Genomic DNA, 17,463 nt, shown 5'->3' with positions numbered 1-17,463 from the left:
CTTTTAGATTCTCCACCTATTTGAACATGAGCAGTATCCTTTGACCTCAGCTTTCTTCATTTGTAGTATTGCACATTTTAAAAATCCCATTGAATACCAATGTCACCATAATAAATAAATAAATAAATAAATAAATAAATAAATGTAGAATGGGGGGCGTTTATAAAGCAGGGAGCTCAGCAGAGTTAGAGAAGTGAAACTTAGAAAAGGTTGGTCAGTGCAAATGCAACTAGGCCAACTGTTTACTACTTGCAGTTTTCAAAGTTTGGATTCTGCCTTGCCACAGAGACTGAGAGATGGAGGTCCTGTACTTCCTGAATTACATGGCTCTCAGGTCCGTGAGAGAGACACTTCTGAGTACATATTTACAGTTGTAAACCCTTTTTAGTAAATGCTCTAAGAAAGGTTAGGGGCCTATTGTCAGGTGTTTCTAGAACAAATAGTAAAATTTCTTGGCAGCATGTTGCGTTTTCTCAGGCAGGCATTTTAACGGGTAGTTGGACTCATTCTAGGGACATGGCTTTATGCTGCTAGAAGCCGTGCTAGAGTTTGGTCAAATTTTTTAGTCCAGCGTTTGGATGGAGTTATGTGCCAAGAATAGGCACTATTATTCCTGTTTTACAGGTGAAGAAACCTAAGCACAGAAATAAGTAATTAACTAACACAGGATTAGCTGTGTAAGTGATAGAGCTGATATTTGAACCTAGAACCTGGACCCCTAAACACCGTTAGACTGTCTCAGCATCGAAGGAGGCTCTGGGGAAACAAACAAAATAATACAATTTAATCCCTGTATTCAAATAACTCATAGTACAGTGGAAGCAGACACATATTAGAGCAAACAACTATAATTAGTGCAAGGGTAAAAATATCTATTCAACTATTTCTGTCTAATGATGACTCCTAAAGCTTTCTAACCTCATTCCCTCTCCTTTTAGCAGCTTTATATTGTCACCTGCCCACCAGACATTGCAACTGTGTATCTCACCAGTACCTCAAATATATTATATTCTAAATCTGACTCATTACCGCCCTCACTGAGCAGTTTTTCCTGACCTTCTTACTTTACAGTTTGATATGATATCACTAGTCTCTCAGTTACTTAGGCTCTGTACTCTTAGTAAGCTATTCTCTCTCACATCTGAGTAGTCATCAAGACCTGTTAATTGTATGCGAACTTTACTTTTGCCCTCCCCCTTTCTCCCTATTTTCTTTCTTCCTACAGCCTCTACCCTAGATCAGGCTAGCATTTCTTCTTGCCTCTCACTTCCCTACTGTGCTGTCCAGCCAGCCTGTGTTATTGGCCTTACCTCATATTACATGTTTCCTGTGTGATAGTTCTTTCAGTAGACTCAGCATTTTTCTTCTATATATAAAGAATTTTTACTTGTTATAAGCTGCTTTGTATATAACTTTTTTTAAATTAAGTTTATTTCATTCGCTAAATTGGAAGACTTTCAAGCAGGTGAAGAGTGAGATAGGGGCGATCAGCCAGTATTCTCTGCTCTGAAAAATTATGCCGCCTCCCTCTTACTGTCTTCGCCAGACACATCTGTTTCTGATTTTAGATTCTCCTCTTTATTGACTTACTGGATACCCTACCTTTTATTTGACTTTCTTTTTTTCTGGTCCTTCAGTACTCAGTTCAAATCCCCTTCTGTTTTGTAGTTTTCCCAAACTTTTCCAGTTAATATCGATCACATTTTTTTGTCTCTAGTTCATGTCACACCTGAAGACTGTACCATTAACAATTACATAAAGATGTGTCATATTCTTTCATCATTCGGTGTTTGTCTGTTTTCTTCAAATAACTTATAAATTTGTTGAAAGTATAAACTATGTATTATAGTTGTATGCTGCAGAGTGCTGAGATTATACATAAGTATGTGTGTATTCATCCATTATCCTTTGTTTAGCCTTTCCACAAAGTTTTATTGAGCACATACTGTGTGCTGGCATTCCTGTTCTTGGAATTTCCATCTTGATTGGAGAATTAAACTAATAAACGAATCATAATAAACTGTGTCAAATTCTGTGAACAAAGTAAAATAGATTATTGTAATAAAGCATGATGTAGGGTGCTGAAATGGATAGTGCGAAGGCCTCTGTTGGAAAGCACTCAGTAACTACTTGCTGATCGACATATTTCAATAAAATGAAAACAGTTCTATGGGGTTCTTTTAATTATGATTTTCAGAATTATAGATATAAAAATACATAACATGTACAGCTTAAAAAATAATAAAGCAAAACCTAAAACATCATTTGCCTAAGAAATACCTTTGATGACTTTATGTGTACCTTTCATATCACATTGCTCTCTTCCCTCCCAGAAATAACTTCTCTCCTGAACTTTGTTTATCATTTCCTTGCTTGTCTTTGCATTTTAATTTACACACATACAAACACGCACACACACACACACACACACACACACACATACATATACAATATATGCCTTACTTTTGGGTTTTGAACTTTATGTTTTTCTGTGAACTTTTTGTTTTATTTCTTTTTTTTCTTTCCTAACACGTTTTTGAAATTTGTGGCACATTTTACCTAGAACTTCATAAATGCCGTATCACCTATGGGTAGAATTGCTCACTTAATAGAGCCAGAGCATTAGAACATTATGTAGAACCCCAAGAGATGCTATTAGATGTTCTTGCTTCTTTGTTATCTTTTAAATATTTCTTTATTGTCCATTGATATGTTTGTTCTCACTTCTCTTGGTTGTTAAAAGTAAAATGAGCATTTAAAAATTGTCACATAAAAATATTTATAAACTATTGCATCATTATAACTGTCTCTTTAGCACTCTCAAGGTTGACATTTTCCACTTTTTTTTTTCAGTATTGCCATGGAGAGCAGCCAACAAAGTAATTACAAGCTCAATAAAACTGAGAAGAAGTTCTTAAGAAAACAGATTAAAGCCAGGCATACTTTACTGAGACATGAAGGCATTGAAACAGTATCCTATGCCACTCAGGTGACCTAAAACTATTATTCGAATGTACATGTATTGCCATGTTAATGTGTTATAATCAATTTTTTAAATAATTTCTCAGGAAAGAAGGCTGTAATTGTTTAGTCATGTGCTACATCTGTGTAAAACAACATATGTTAGGACTTGCTTACTTTCTGTTTTGGGACATAGCCTATTGTAGTTTGAATTTCCATTGGTTGTGTTGGTTGAATTAGAGGCAGTTGTGGGTATGTTTAAATAACAATAACACTGTACACTGTTTACAGTTTACAAAGCATACTTATATTCAGTTATCTAAAAATACTTATCAGGTGAGAAAACTAAGGTTCTGAGAGGTTGTAATACATCCATTGATACAAGGTGGCTGAAACTAAAAGCTAAATCTTTTATATCCTAATTCAGTCTTCCTTCTTTTCTTCCTAACTTCATCTATGTTATAAAGTGTTTTGATTATATGCTATAAAACAGTTTCTATTAGACCTTATTTATAAAGCCTTTTCTTTATCTTATGGAAATAATTCATATACAGGGCACTTTGAGACTTCCTGGGCTATGAATCAGAAAAACTTTAACTTTTAGATTCTCCACCTATTTGAACATGAGCAGTATCCTTTGACCTCAGCTTTCTTCATTTGTAGTATTGCACATTTTAAAAATCCCATTGAATTGTTAGATTCTAAAGAGAACATGTATATGACAGTACTTACTAGTCATTAAAATACCATGTGACTTCTTCCCTTCTTTCCTCCCTTCTTTCCTCCCTCCCTTCTTCCCTCCCTTCTTTTCTGGTTCTAAAGATATAGAATATGAGTAGAAAGGCAGCTTAGCCATCATCTAACCCAGGACCAAAGACAAACAATTGAGAAGGTGAAGCTGGAATTAAAATTTAGGTGTCTTGACTTTCAGACCAATACTTTTCCCTTATATCACGCTTCTGCTGGCTTCTGTGCTGCATCACAGTTTAGGAATGAGCAGTCTTTTGGGAGAGGTTTAGCAGATAAAAGACCCATACTTAGATTTTGTTAAATGTTAATAACTTCAAAGAATTTGAACCAAATCCCTAGAAAAAGATTGGAATAAATTAGGGTTAATATGCCTACACATACTTTCTGCTAAGAGCCACTGAGGCTGTGTGGCATTCAGAAGATTAAACTGACATACCCTACTCTTATCTCTTCCCAAGTGTAATTTGCTTTCTTTTCCTTATAGGATCATGAAGAAAGTGGTAAGAAATAAATAGGCTAAGTTTGTTTGCTGCCTCTGAAGCTTATTTCTGGTTGGATCTGTTGTTTCTGTCAGATCTCTAGAAGCTTTAATCTCACCTTTGTGGCTTCTAAGATGTCACCTTATTTAGGTTTGATATTTTATCCCCACAATATTTTTAAAGGAAAAGAATAGAATTACAGAAGGACCTCCAATTGTATTTATCTATCCGGGGGAGAACAGATGTTCTTTTCACCTCGTGTTATAAATATAGGTGCTTTTTGGGAAATTTATAGCCACTGTGAGGTTTTCCTAGAGCAGTGATCCTGAAATTGTCAGGACTGAAGATAACAAAAAAATTCTAAATTCTCTACTTCATATTGTGAAAATTGCTTGGCTGAAAAATTATAAATAAAGCAATTATTGCATTTAATTATATTGTATAACTCACATATAATGCGAAGTAAATTCCTCCCTTCCAACCCCCACTGAACTTGTTTTTATGTAGTTTGCCTTTAGAATTGCCTACGAATCACTTAGAATCTTGTGGATCACTAATATTCCTGACGTCACACCTCACCATCTTCCTCAGTTCCTAGATATGGCAGTGAAACCTTGCTGTTCACAAAATCTTTGCAGTTCCTTAGATTTGGGAATATGGAAATGTTTTTGTAACTACGCCTGCATATAATGAAATTATTTTCTTAGTTTTATTTATAAACCTCACTGAATGAGGTTCAGGGCAAGCAATCTGAGGCTAAATTTTGTACCATTTTTTATAGTATTATATTGTATACATATAGTATTTATATGTGTGCTTGCATACATATAAAGTACCTGCTGTCCCATGAAAGAACAGAGCTTTACATTTCTTATTTAATTTTAAACAATTCTATTATATTCTTTTAAAACAAGATTCTGGATATTCCCTTTTTGTGTATATGAAACTAATCCATTATGTTCTAATCTCTAGTGTAAATCAGGGGTTGGGAAACTACTGTCCTCAGGTTAAATCCAACTTGTGAGCTAAGAGTGAGTTTTACATTTTTAAAGGTTGTTAAATAAAAATAAGACCATGTGACAGAGACTTATATGATCTGTGAAGCGTAAAATATTCACTATCTGATCTTTTTAAAAAGTTTTTCAATACCTGATATAAATGATGAACTGATGCAAGTAGGCCATCAGTGGTTTACTTATGTTATAAAGCTTTTAAGAGGCATGGATCAAAAATTAAAGATCTTAACACCATGTAGAATGTTTTTTAAGTACAAAGACTATAAGGGCACTAGGCCAGGAGGACTCCCCCTGCCCCCCCCCCATCCTTTAAATAAAGTTTAGCACAGGACTGCAAATGACAGGAAGTAAGCATGAAACTTAAAAAGGAAAAAAATTTTAATCAGAAAATGATAGAATTACTTAGACATAGTAAAATTTTCCTATTTTATATTCAATATAATCTGTAATTGTTCATTTTATTTTATTTTTAAGCCACCACCTTTACTTTTAGTTTTTAGTAAACATTGTATAATGGTCATAGCAAAACTGAATTCTGGAAACTGACATAAATAGGTTTGAAACCCAGCTTTTCCTAATCACTACCTTAACCTAATTTTTCTGATCTTCAGTTTTTTCTTCGATGAAGTAGGGCTAATATTGCCTACTTGGTAAAATTGTGAAAATTTTGTTAATGAGGATTAGTAGATAAAAGCATATAGCACAGTATCCTGCAAAAGCAAGTAGTAGTACCTAACTCCTGTTCCTTCTCCTCTCTTCCTCCTCTTTCTCTTTCATTGTGTTAAATTTATATTTAAGAACAGCAAAAAGTTATCTTTTAATTTGTATATAGGTCATTAAATGAATATTTTACCGAAAAGGCTTTTTAAACAGTATTATTTACAACATAGTACTTTTTAATTTCCAAATATTTAGTAAATTAATTTATATACTTGGTATGAAATTAGAAAACCAAATAATAACCATAAGGAAACCTTTTTTCCTTAATTACACCTTCGTAGAAATCTTATTTTAAAATAATCTTATTTTAAAATCTTTAAAAATAAACAGGCTGATATCAATTATTCATGTTCTTTTCTTTATTTTTTTTTTAAGATCCTGGTTGTTGCCAATGGTGGTTTGGGTAATGGTATGAGTAGGAACCAGCTGCTCCCAGTTTTAGAGAAATTCGGACGGGTGGATGCTCTCTTAATGCCACCTAATAAGCCCTACTCATTTGTAAGATACGAAACTCCAGAAGAATCCAAGAAAGCCTATGTTACTCTCAATGGAAAAGAAATAGTGGATGATGTAGGACAAAAGATAATTCTGTACTTGAATTTTGTGGAAAAAGGTATTATCATATGGGTATCTTTTAAAAACCAGTTTTTGCTTTTGTTTGGGTTTTCTTTTTGTATCTAAGTTGAGAGGTTCAGTTATTGTGAAACAAAATGGAACATCAATTAAGCAGCTTCTTTTCTTTTAATATTATTTAAACATGTAGTTTGTGCCAGGCATAGTAGTAATTGAAGGAAGGTGAATTAGACATAGCCTGCATTTAAGGAGTTGGTTGCACTAACCTAACAATATGTTTATTATGTATGTTACTTATTTTGGAGACGTGCTGCCTAATTGTGTTTTTCATAATTTAATGTTGAAGGATTCAGATTACCAGTTTGCTTTACATGGTCTATCCAGAAGCCTGGAACTAATTGCTTAAGAATTACTTGTGATCTAAATGATTATGTGCCAAGCCTTCATATTTATGGACGAACACCTTCAGCCACCAAAGATCCGTAAAGCTTTATAGTGGTGCTGTCCAGTAGAATTTTCTGTGATGATGGAAATGATAATATGTTCATATCTGTGCTGTGCAACACAATTGTGATTGAACTGATTTTTCAATTTAGTTTTATTTAAATTAATTTAAATAAAAGCTTTATAGAGTGATTTACAGAAATACCGCTGTCTTGTGGAAATGAGATGTATTGAGATGAACTTTGATTTAGATATCTGATCTTCTAGTATAATCATTTGCTACCTATTTAGGCAAGTGGAGAGTTTTTTTTAAACATGTGGATGGATAGGTGAGTATAATCTTATTAAGTATATGTTTTTATAAAATAAGACTCAAAGGAAACTTTTAAAGACTTTTAAAGATATATTTTAGATATATTTTGTAATTTTCAGTGCTTAGATGTATTTTAAATCTGATTTAAGCTTTATAGATTATAAAAAGTATATTATCTCCATATATTATGTATTTGTGATCAGTTTTTGATAATTGAATGGTTTAAGATTAAGTTTTAGTCAGAAAATACTGTCCTTGGGCTTTTCCCCTTTCAGTATATTAAACATTCTTTCAAAAATTGCACAAAGTGAATTTCGGAGTGTTCTTTATTTGAAACCTACATTAGATCTACATGTACTTCTAAGACTGTTGCAACCACATTTATAATTTTGGAAATCATTTTTAATAGAAATGAAAGAATAGAATGAATAGATGATAGAACTACATCACAAATGTTTTGATAGTGCTTTGATATCTACTACCAGATAACCACTGAGTAACAATTTTTAATTTTTAATAGATACATATATTTAGAAAACTAAATATGAATTATTTATACTACAAATTACCTGTCTTTAAGAAATTCTTCCCAAAGTTTTCCTTATATTATTTGAATAAATAATATGCTTGACATAAGTAAGCACTTGGCAAATATCAGATAATTCACTATATTTTTGAAATATTAAAATATGAAATCTAGCAGATATTTTTATTTTTATTATTTTTTATTATTTCTTTGAATTTTTATTATTTTTCTGAATTTTTACATTAAATCATTTGAAGATGAAAACTATTCAGAACAGCTTTAGAAATTATGTCTGTACAATGAATAATCAGATTTCTAATAGTAAATGTTAATTATACTATTCTCTTTAATCATAAATTATTTTTTCTTTTCCTTCTAGAGCTGTACTTATCTAAAACTTTGAAGGACATGGGCTCTTAAATTATTTTAATATATGCTAAATAATTTTTTATACAATGATATTTTTATTTTTTTATGTCATTTTACATTTTTCTATTATTTGACTATAGCTAGTATCAAGAACCTAAAGGCAAAAATGAACATTTAGATTTTTGTATTCGGTATTTATAGTCAATCAGTCTTGTTTATGGAGGAGCATACTGTAGACATTATGAGAAACCTTATTTCTTAGCTTTAAAAAATGGTTTAATCATGTTTGAACACAATATTTAAGTAAATACTATTCTATTTGCTGTTGGTAATTGCAGTAGATAAAATGTACTGTAATTTTTATCTTGATCTTTATTTTTGCACTTTTAATGTGTCTTGTGCCGTTTAGCATTCTTATTTCTTAAAATGAGGATTGGGAGTTTTATTAACCAATAAATGGCTATTGGACAGAATTGTTTGTATATAGGAGCTTTAAGTTTTACATGTAGCTTTTAATTTGGTTTCCCACAGCACGATGGAAAGAGTTGGATCTTCAAGCCTTACCTCCAGGCCTCATAGTAGTAGAAGAAATTATTTCTTCTGAGGATGAGAAAATGCTTTTGGAAAGTGTTAACTGGACAGAAGATACAGACCTTCAAAATTGTAAGTAAAACCTTTAAAATTGGTATTTAAAACTTTCTACAAAATGTACAGATCCTTATTTTTTTCTCTTCATTTGGTTTATTAAACCTATGATATTTTCTCAAAATTACTGAAAATAGCCTGGATGCAGTGTTAGGATGTCATACCAACAATTCTTTGTAGCATTAATAATAAATAACATTTATATAGCTATTAATTTTAGACTCCAAACTGATTAATATTTATTAGCTAACATTTGTAGACCTAACATTTATAAACTCTTTTACATATATTATCTGTTTGATTCTCTCCTCCTTATGGCAAATTTCCTATGAGGAATCAGCAGTACGCAGCCATACCATTATATAGTAAGAGCTTCCTGGAGATATTTGCAAAATAGTTACTCTGATTCTTTCCAGATCATTAGTGGTCTTATGAGTGGCTGTGTACATGTTTATCTTTTTCAGATCGATTGGGTAAAACTCTTTTATGTATTTGTTATAGTTTTAGATTTAAAAGAACAGCAGATATATGAAGAATGGTGAATTATATTAAAGACAGTAATTTAGCAGTTAACAAAAGTTACTATTACTAAAGTAATCCTTACTCATAATGTTGATTTTGAAACATGAGAGAATGAATTTTTTTTTTTACCCAAATAGTTCACTTTTTTCTCTTCATGCAGTTCAAAAGTCCTTAAAACACAGAAGAGTAAAGCATTTTGGTTATGAATTCCACTATGAGAACAACAATGTAGATAAAGATAAACCATTACCTGGGGGTAAGTAATTGTTAATAAATGCTGGTTCAGAAAAAAAGATTTAATAAATATTAAAAATATATCATAGTCAATGGTGTTTCATTGTCATATGTAGGTAAATTTTCGAAACAGTTGATTAAATTGAAAACATTTTAATTAGCTAAATAGTGCAGTTTTCTGTTAAAAAATTCATATATACAGGTAACGCTGAAGTTCCTCTTATATACTATCCTTACTTCCATACTAACAGTTTAGTATATATTATTTTGATTCTTTAAAAAATGAGTTTGCATTCCAAATATAGATACCTATAAAAGTATATAGTTAACGTTGTATTATATTTATGTTATAAGTTGTATGTTCATATATTACATGTGTCACTCCAAATTGTTCTTTTCCCTTTATAATATGTCTTAGAGATCTTATATGGTTTTTCATTTAATTGAATGACAATAATAGCTTATTCAGTTAGTTCCCTTTGGATAGACACTGGTTATTTGTAGTTTTTAGCTTTTATAGGTAGTGCTGCAGTGAATATCTTTGTACATGCCTCTTTATGCACCAAGAGTTTCTAAAGAGAGATTACTAAATTAGAATTGTGTTAAAGTTATTTTCATTTAAGAATGTTAATAGGTACTGACAAATTGCCCCCTAAAACAGCTGTACTAGCATATTCTCAGCGAGTGTACACTTCCTCACCCCACCCCAACCAACATGTGATATTGTAAAACCTTTAACTCTATAATTACATGATTACTTGTGAGGCTGGCCATTTGTATTTCCTTTTCTGTAAATTCTTTTTCACATCCTTTACCACTTTTTTCTAATGGGTTGTCTAATTTATTAATAAGAATTTACTATATAATATGGATATTAATCCTTTGGTAGAATTCTTTGTTGGAGTTTAATTTATATATATTTTTACGACTTTGGTTTTATTTAAGGGTGTTTTCCCTCACGAAATAACATTTATGATTCTAATAAAATTAAGTTCCACTTACAAAAGTTTTTTTTAAAGAGAAATAATTTAAAATAAATTGAATCATTTAAAATAAGAAAGTGGTCAGGTTGATTTCCAGTATATCTTATAGTAAATGTTATAAGTTTATTCTTGTTTTACAAAATGCCAAAATTGTTATTTTGGATGTTTTATTTGATAAAATCTATGTAGTAAACTTTAAAAGATTCTTAAGGTTTTCTTTTCATTTTGCTTTGCTTATGGGTTTATTGTTATATCTGGATCTGATTACTAAATTAAAAGGTGTGTGATTTTTACCAGTGACTTTTTTTTATTCTTGAGTAAAACATGCAAAGTAATATATTTCACCTTTATGATTACTGACTTCAGGTCTTCCTGACATTTGTGATAGCATTTTAGAGAAATGGTTGAAGGAAGGTTTCATTAGACATAAACCTGATCAGTTGACTGTAAACCAGTATGAACCTGGGCATGGTGAGTATTTCTTCTTTTAAAATTCTAGTCACAAGTAGATTATATAACTCTCTAATATCAAAGATATAGTATTTTTTAGCTCAAACTAACTCTTAAAATAATTTGCTTATGTTACCTATGTTGACTTTAATCCTTTGCAAATCTCTGTCAATCTCTTAAGAAACTTGCATCTCAAAGTGTAAACAGACTGTTGCAATTGCTATTTGTGATTTTTTTTTGTTGTTGTTGCTTGCCTCCCAGTGTTCTATTTAGAAGTGTAGAAGGGAAGATTGCTTTAAAAACATAGGAGACATAGAATGGAAGAAACCAAATAATTTACAGATGCAGGCCTACTTTGTTTTATTGTGCTTCACTTTATTGTATGTCATAGATGCTGTGTTTTTTACAAATTGAAGGCAAAGCCCTCTACCAGCCAAAAGCTTACAATTCACTTTATTGTGATGTTTGCTTTATTGTGGTGGTCTGGAATAGAGGTATGCTTGTACAAAGACAAAAGGCTAGTTGGTTGGATGATCTTGGTCTTCTTTCTCCTCTGTTGAGAGTGGAAGGCAATTCTAAGATGATATGTTAGTGAAAAATTAGGTTATTGAAATTTTGCACTTGTTAGTATCTTTATCGATATTTGTAGTAATTAAGTGATCTTGAGTTTTATTAATGGCAGGAGTTGTGGGTTGTTGTTTACCCTCCATTTATTACAGTGTATTATGATTGCTTATTTACCAATCAATCTTTTCATTGGTCTGTAAGCTCCTTGAGGACAGAGACTATATCTTACAGGCTTTATATACTCTCATCATGTAGCAAAGTTTCTTTTACTTGAGATGCTCCATACCATAGATTAAGGAAACCATATATTAATTATTTATGTGCTTAGTCTTCACAACTGGCTATTGCTTTTATTCTGCAAGTACTTGGGAATCCTGTGTTTAAGGGGAAAAATGATATTGTTATTTATTTTTCACATCTTCCTCTTGGACTGGGATTGAGTAAATGTCCTCGTTAACTCTCAAGTCTTGATTTTAGAATCGAGTCACAATGACACTTTAACATGAAGTTAAGATATTTTAGTGTAGATTTAGTTTATTTACTTATTCACATTTACCCTAAATGGTTCCTTGTAACTAAAATTATAGTACATTACTGATTGTCAGCAGTTATTTTCACCATAACAGTGTAAGACTATATTTAGAGTTGTTTTAAAGCTATTAACAGGAAAAATGAAGTAATGTGTTTTCCTATCTTCCATCTCAGGAATTCCTGCTCATATTGACACACATTCTGCTTTTGAAGATGAGATCATTTCTCTCAGTTTGGGGTCAGAGGTAAATGTTTAGACATTTTTATTAGTTTTTAGCAAATGCCTTACCTTATACAATACCCTTTTTTAGGTTTTCCTACATTTGTAAATTCAGATCAATTAAGATTTTAAAATGAAAAGTAAAGGCACCATTAGCACTTTTATTTCTTACAGAATGTGAAATTATCATAGCCTCTTCTTTTAGGTGTCAAAAGTTTTATCTATAAGCTCATCAGATGCCAGGAAGAGCCCTGTAATTTAATTTTTTACACATTTTACTTTTAGAAGTTTAAATCCAGTCTTCCCTTGGTGCAATAACTTACTGAAGCAGCATTGCCATCTTGTGGCAAAAGGTAAGTAGCTGCAGGCTATAGAAAAAGGAAACTGAATGTACATGTCTAGAATTTTGATTAAAATTTTTCTCATACATTACTTGATTCAATCCTTTCAAAAACTTTGAGCAGTAGAGGATAATGTCTTCTTTTTTACTGATGAGGAATGAGGTTCGTGTTAATTCATTGACTTGTTTCATAGCTACACTTTACTTGAACTGCCAAAGAAGGTATCCAAAGCATGATTTAAAATGATGCATGCAAAGTACAGATAGACTTTTAGATAGAAATCAGGATTTTAAATCAAGAAGAATCTTAAAATATGAGGTCATCTAATATAACTATAGGTTGCTTCAAAATCTGCTCTTGTTCCTAGAGGCAAACACTATTTACTAGTATTTTTTTGTATATGTGTAATTCCCATCAGTAGGTGTTCATTGCTTTGGCTTTTTAATTTTTGCTGAGCTCATGGTGATCATGTTGATATTGTAACTAGAGCGTAGTGCTATTTTTTTGATAAGACAAAACCATTTTATTAACTACATTCTTATTAAGTACTTTCAAAAATAATGAGTATGGGAAGGAAAAAGAAAAAACTCTACTCTGTCTGGTTTATTTTCATTTTACCTCTTATCCTGGCTTGTAGCTTTAGGGAGCCAGTAAAGAACATCTTTGCCTTTTCCTGCCAACGGTTTCACCAATTGAGAAATGAGACAAAAGATAAATGGAGATCTGAATGTCAACTTAACTACTGAGAAGACATGGAAGGACATGCTTTAGATCTGTAGCCAAGTAGACTTGTTAATACTTCACCTTTGAATTAGAGAGGCATACCATCCTTTTCACTGACACAGCCAGGCAACTAGAAACCTCCCTCACAGAGTCAGAGGCTGCTCCTATAACATAGGACATGAAGGAGCACATACTAGATTCTGCAAACCAGCTGGATCTGATAGAGAGGAAAGGGCTCAGCCAAGCAAGCGTGGCTTCAGACTAACCAGTCAACCAAGGCATGCCTTCTCTTCTGGGGAGTTGGAAATTAGGGAGCGGAGAAAAGTGAAGTGTGTTCAGTCTATACTTTCACTTTTACATATATTCCTCCCCTTCTAGGGAAATATGAAGAATGGGAACTAAATGTTCCTCTCACACCCCACAAGGTCATTATGTAGTTTTTAATTAAAAGTTGTAAAGAAGGGGAAACTTGCTCTTTAGTTGAACTGAGAATTTGCTGTAATCATTATCTCCATTTGGTGTCTCTAGAGGCATATCATTTTTAGCTGCCAATTTGAGTGAGGGAGTTTTTGGTTAAAGCCATCTTAGTAATAACAAGAAAGCATGTATACTATTAGTTATGACAAGAACAGTAGGTTTTCTTGTGGAAGATAACTTTTGAGAGGAAGCGAATCTTAGTAAATTTTTAAAAAATATTTATTAAACATTTAAATTTCTTATACTATTTAAAACAGTCTGGGATATTTGGTGTACTTTATTCCATCTGTAAATGGGATTAATAATACCTCTTGGCAGGCTCTAGGATTGTTATGGGAATAAAACAAATTAATGAATGTCAAAATGTTTTTCAAACTCAGAGCAATCCATACTTATAATAATACCTCTTGGCAGGCTTATTAAGGTGTGCTGCTTCTTGGACTCCTTATTTGAAAGCTTCACTTCTATATCAAAGGGAAACTCATGTTCTCATGGCCTTGTAATAGGATTCAAGTAGTTGCCAGAAAGATGGCTTTCATCTTTTCTTCTTGCATTTATCCACTTTTGCACCCTGTGCTCTTCTGTTTTGTTTTTGGTGCTCTGTCATTACTTGAATTCTCTCTTAGCCCCTTGTCCCAGATCTAGAGTCTGGGTGCCATACTTTTGTCCCTTTTTCTTTATTTACTCATTGTTGATAGCCTAATTGTTTTAAGAAATTTATTATAGTGTCGACTCCAGCTTCTATTTCATTGTAATATTTGTCAGTGGCACCTTTGTTTTGGTTTATTATTAGTGTTTATTTTGTTTGTTTCTCCTTGGCTAAAATCCTTGAAGTTATCTTTAACTCTTTACTTTCTTCCCTTTCACAGAAAATTTATAAGACCTCCTAACTCTTAAGTTGTTCCCATGTGGTATTCTTAACTTTTATATAAATCTTATTTGAATGTTCTGTTTTTATGATTACTTGAGAGTATTCTTAAAACTCTTATAGTTCACCTAAAAAATACTGTACATTTCATAGTGAACCAGAATTTCTCAAATTTATTAATTTTGCCTATATAACTGGATTTTAATTTTCTATTATGCTTTTGTGCCTCCAAAAAAATATTATAGGTACATGTACACATGTTATATGATATGTATACGTTAGGATGCTTTTAGCTGCAAATAACACCAGAAAACCCACTTAAAAATGATTATACAACAAAAACAAGTTAATGGCTCATATAACGAGATGTTTTAAGGAAGGCTAGTTCCAGAAGTTTTGTTGGTTTAGCTCAGTGATTTCATCATGGAACCAGGTTCTTTCCATCTCCAAAGCTCACTGCTCCCCTACCTAAGGACTAGCTTAGAGAAATATCCAACAAGGAATAGGATACATTAGGACATGTGAGAATAATATACACCCTGTAAAGTCAAATAGATTTTTGCTCTTAAGTACTCTTTCTCTGATAGGTTTGTGCTGCTGTAAAATAACAGCCTGTCTTTGTTGCCTGTGCACGTTTTGAAATATACCCTTGATATAAAACTCCTTGTGATAATGAACTAGTAATGTTACTGGACAAATAATCAGTTCAGCAAGTAACCATAAGACTTGTTTATCTAAGGATGACAATGACCATTTAATGTGCATCTATAAAACCAGAACAAAACTTTTATTGTAAACAAGAAAAAAACTTTTTTCAATTAAGACTTATCTGGAAAAATAAGCTAAAAATTATGAAGATAGTTAAATTTTTTATTTAGCAACATTTAGATCGTATTTCAAATATACAGTAATTTTTAGAACAAAGAATGAGTCATATTACCTTTGTTCTGGCATTGTTTTTTTGATACAAATATGGTAGCATGATAAAAATTCTTTTAGTTAACTTTTATAACTTGATTACAAAGAGCCTTCCCCCCCAAAAAATTATCAAAGCCTTTATTAGATTTTTTAAGAGTCTCTCTTAATCCTTTGATAATCCAGATTATTTCAGTTTGAAGCACCAATCGTGTATCATTGTTTTATTATATTTTCTTCAGTTGTAAAAGTCCTCACTCCGCCAGGTCTTCAAATGTTAAATGGCTTTGCATGTGATTTAAGTTGTTTTATGACATTCCTTTTACCAGCTTCAGGTCTTCTATCTTTTCCAAGAATTATGATTTCAATTTGTTTTGTATTTGCATTATATCGGCTAATATTTATAGCACCAAGATTCACTGAAAGACTGACGGAAGGGGTTACTGCAGTGGATAGAGATAGCTGCTGGTATTGAACAGAGACGTATTTGGGCAAGAACTAATTTTATAAGAAGTTAGTTCATCAGTAAATATTTATGATGATTTTTTCACCTGATTGGCCTAGGTAATTAGGTATTTGGTTAATGAAGATTCTGTCTGTTGAATGCCTCTTAGAGGGCTGTATTGTTCATTATATCACCTATTCTCTCTCCAGACTCATGTTTTCAGCCAGTAGTTATTGAGTCCAGCTTGATCTCCTCAAATAGAATTTTGAATACAAATTTTTTGTGTGTGAAATGACTCGAGCTGCTTAATTTCTGTGCTGCCAGCTTAATGATTTTATAGCTTCTCTGGTTTTTTTCCAGCCTGCTCTCTGTATAGTTTGCTCCAGAGATGCTGTGATGCCTCAGCAATTCTCATCACTTCTGTTTGTCGAGAATGACTCACAGGGTACTTCTCTTTTAGGAGTTTGTTGCTTTAATGGACAAATGTTTCATTATTTTCCGATCTTCACAAACTGGGGGAAAAAAGATATTTTCTTTATAGAGCTTAAAGCAACAAATACAATCTGGACCGTGGGCATGTGGACCTCATCTCCAGCCTCAGATTCAGCCTTCAAAATTTGCACATATAACCAACATTTATAGCCTCAGAAGCCAAACAGTTTCTTTTTCCTATTTTTGTCTTGATTCCTGGCTCCAGACTTTATTCTTATCTGAGAGTCCTCAGAATATTTACATTTTTGTTCTATCTAACAGATTATCTCTGCTGTGTAGCTCCATTCTCCCTTCTCTCATTCTTTATAGCTTATTTGAGATATTTTCCAATGTCTCAGTCATGCCCTTAACATTAAAAGGATAATGATCTGCCATCCTTAGTGGGCGTGTATTTCTTCTGCATTCGTTTGTGTGTATGTGCTTTGTATCCATAGCCATGGTTACTTCTGTATGGCTGCGTATATTGATGTAGATGTGGAAAGAGAGTATTTAGTTGCATCATTATACAATCAACATGGCATTGGGCCAGATCTTAATTTTTTCTTTTTATCTAATGTATCTCTAACATTTAAAACTTCTGTGGACAACTAGGTCTGCTGATTTGTAGGCTGGAAATAAATATTCTACCTTATTTGATTATGTTCATTTTTGTACATTGAATTCTGTTTTCACTTTTCAGCATTTACTAACTAATATTCTGAAGATCTCTTATTTTTGTGTAATTTTCTCATCTTTCAATATCTCTTGGAAGCTAAAATTCCCTTTTGTATAAATTAAGCAAATGGGATTTTACTGACAGTTCTTAAAGTGTACTCCTTATCTCCCTTATATGGAGTAAGATCTCCATTATTCATATCCCTACAGTAAGGTAACGGCACAGAGATTAACCTATTTCAGCC

The 17,463-nt window shown here is 32.2% G+C and overlaps 1 protein-coding gene across 2 annotated transcripts in view; it reads left to right on the top strand.

Annotated features, from left to right (window-relative positions):
• Positions 1-17,463, top strand: part of ALKBH8 (alkB homolog 8, tRNA methyltransferase) — a 77,811-nt gene that overhangs the window by 26,424 nt on the left and 33,924 nt on the right. For both annotated transcript variants that reach the window (XM_023535373.1, XM_011368135.2), the window contains exons 2-7: positions 2,854-2,989; positions 6,302-6,539; positions 8,683-8,814; positions 9,479-9,574; positions 10,902-11,006; positions 12,258-12,328. In XM_023535373.1, coding sequence (XP_023391141.1) covers positions 2,854-2,989; positions 6,302-6,539; positions 8,683-8,814; positions 9,479-9,574; positions 10,902-11,006; positions 12,258-12,328 — 778 coding nt within the window. The remainder of the gene's footprint in view (positions 1-2,853; positions 2,990-6,301; positions 6,540-8,682; positions 8,815-9,478; positions 9,575-10,901; positions 11,007-12,257; positions 12,329-17,463) is intronic.

The sequence above is a fragment of the Pteropus vampyrus genome, unplaced genomic scaffold (assembly GCF_000151845.1).
Source record: "Pteropus vampyrus isolate Shadow unplaced genomic scaffold, Pvam_2.0 Scaffold139, whole genome shotgun sequence".
In the NCBI taxonomy this organism is placed as follows: Eukaryota; Metazoa; Chordata; class Mammalia; order Chiroptera; family Pteropodidae; genus Pteropus; species Pteropus vampyrus.
Note: the sequence above shows the minus strand (reverse complement) of the source record. Positions and strands in the feature narration are given on the sequence as shown.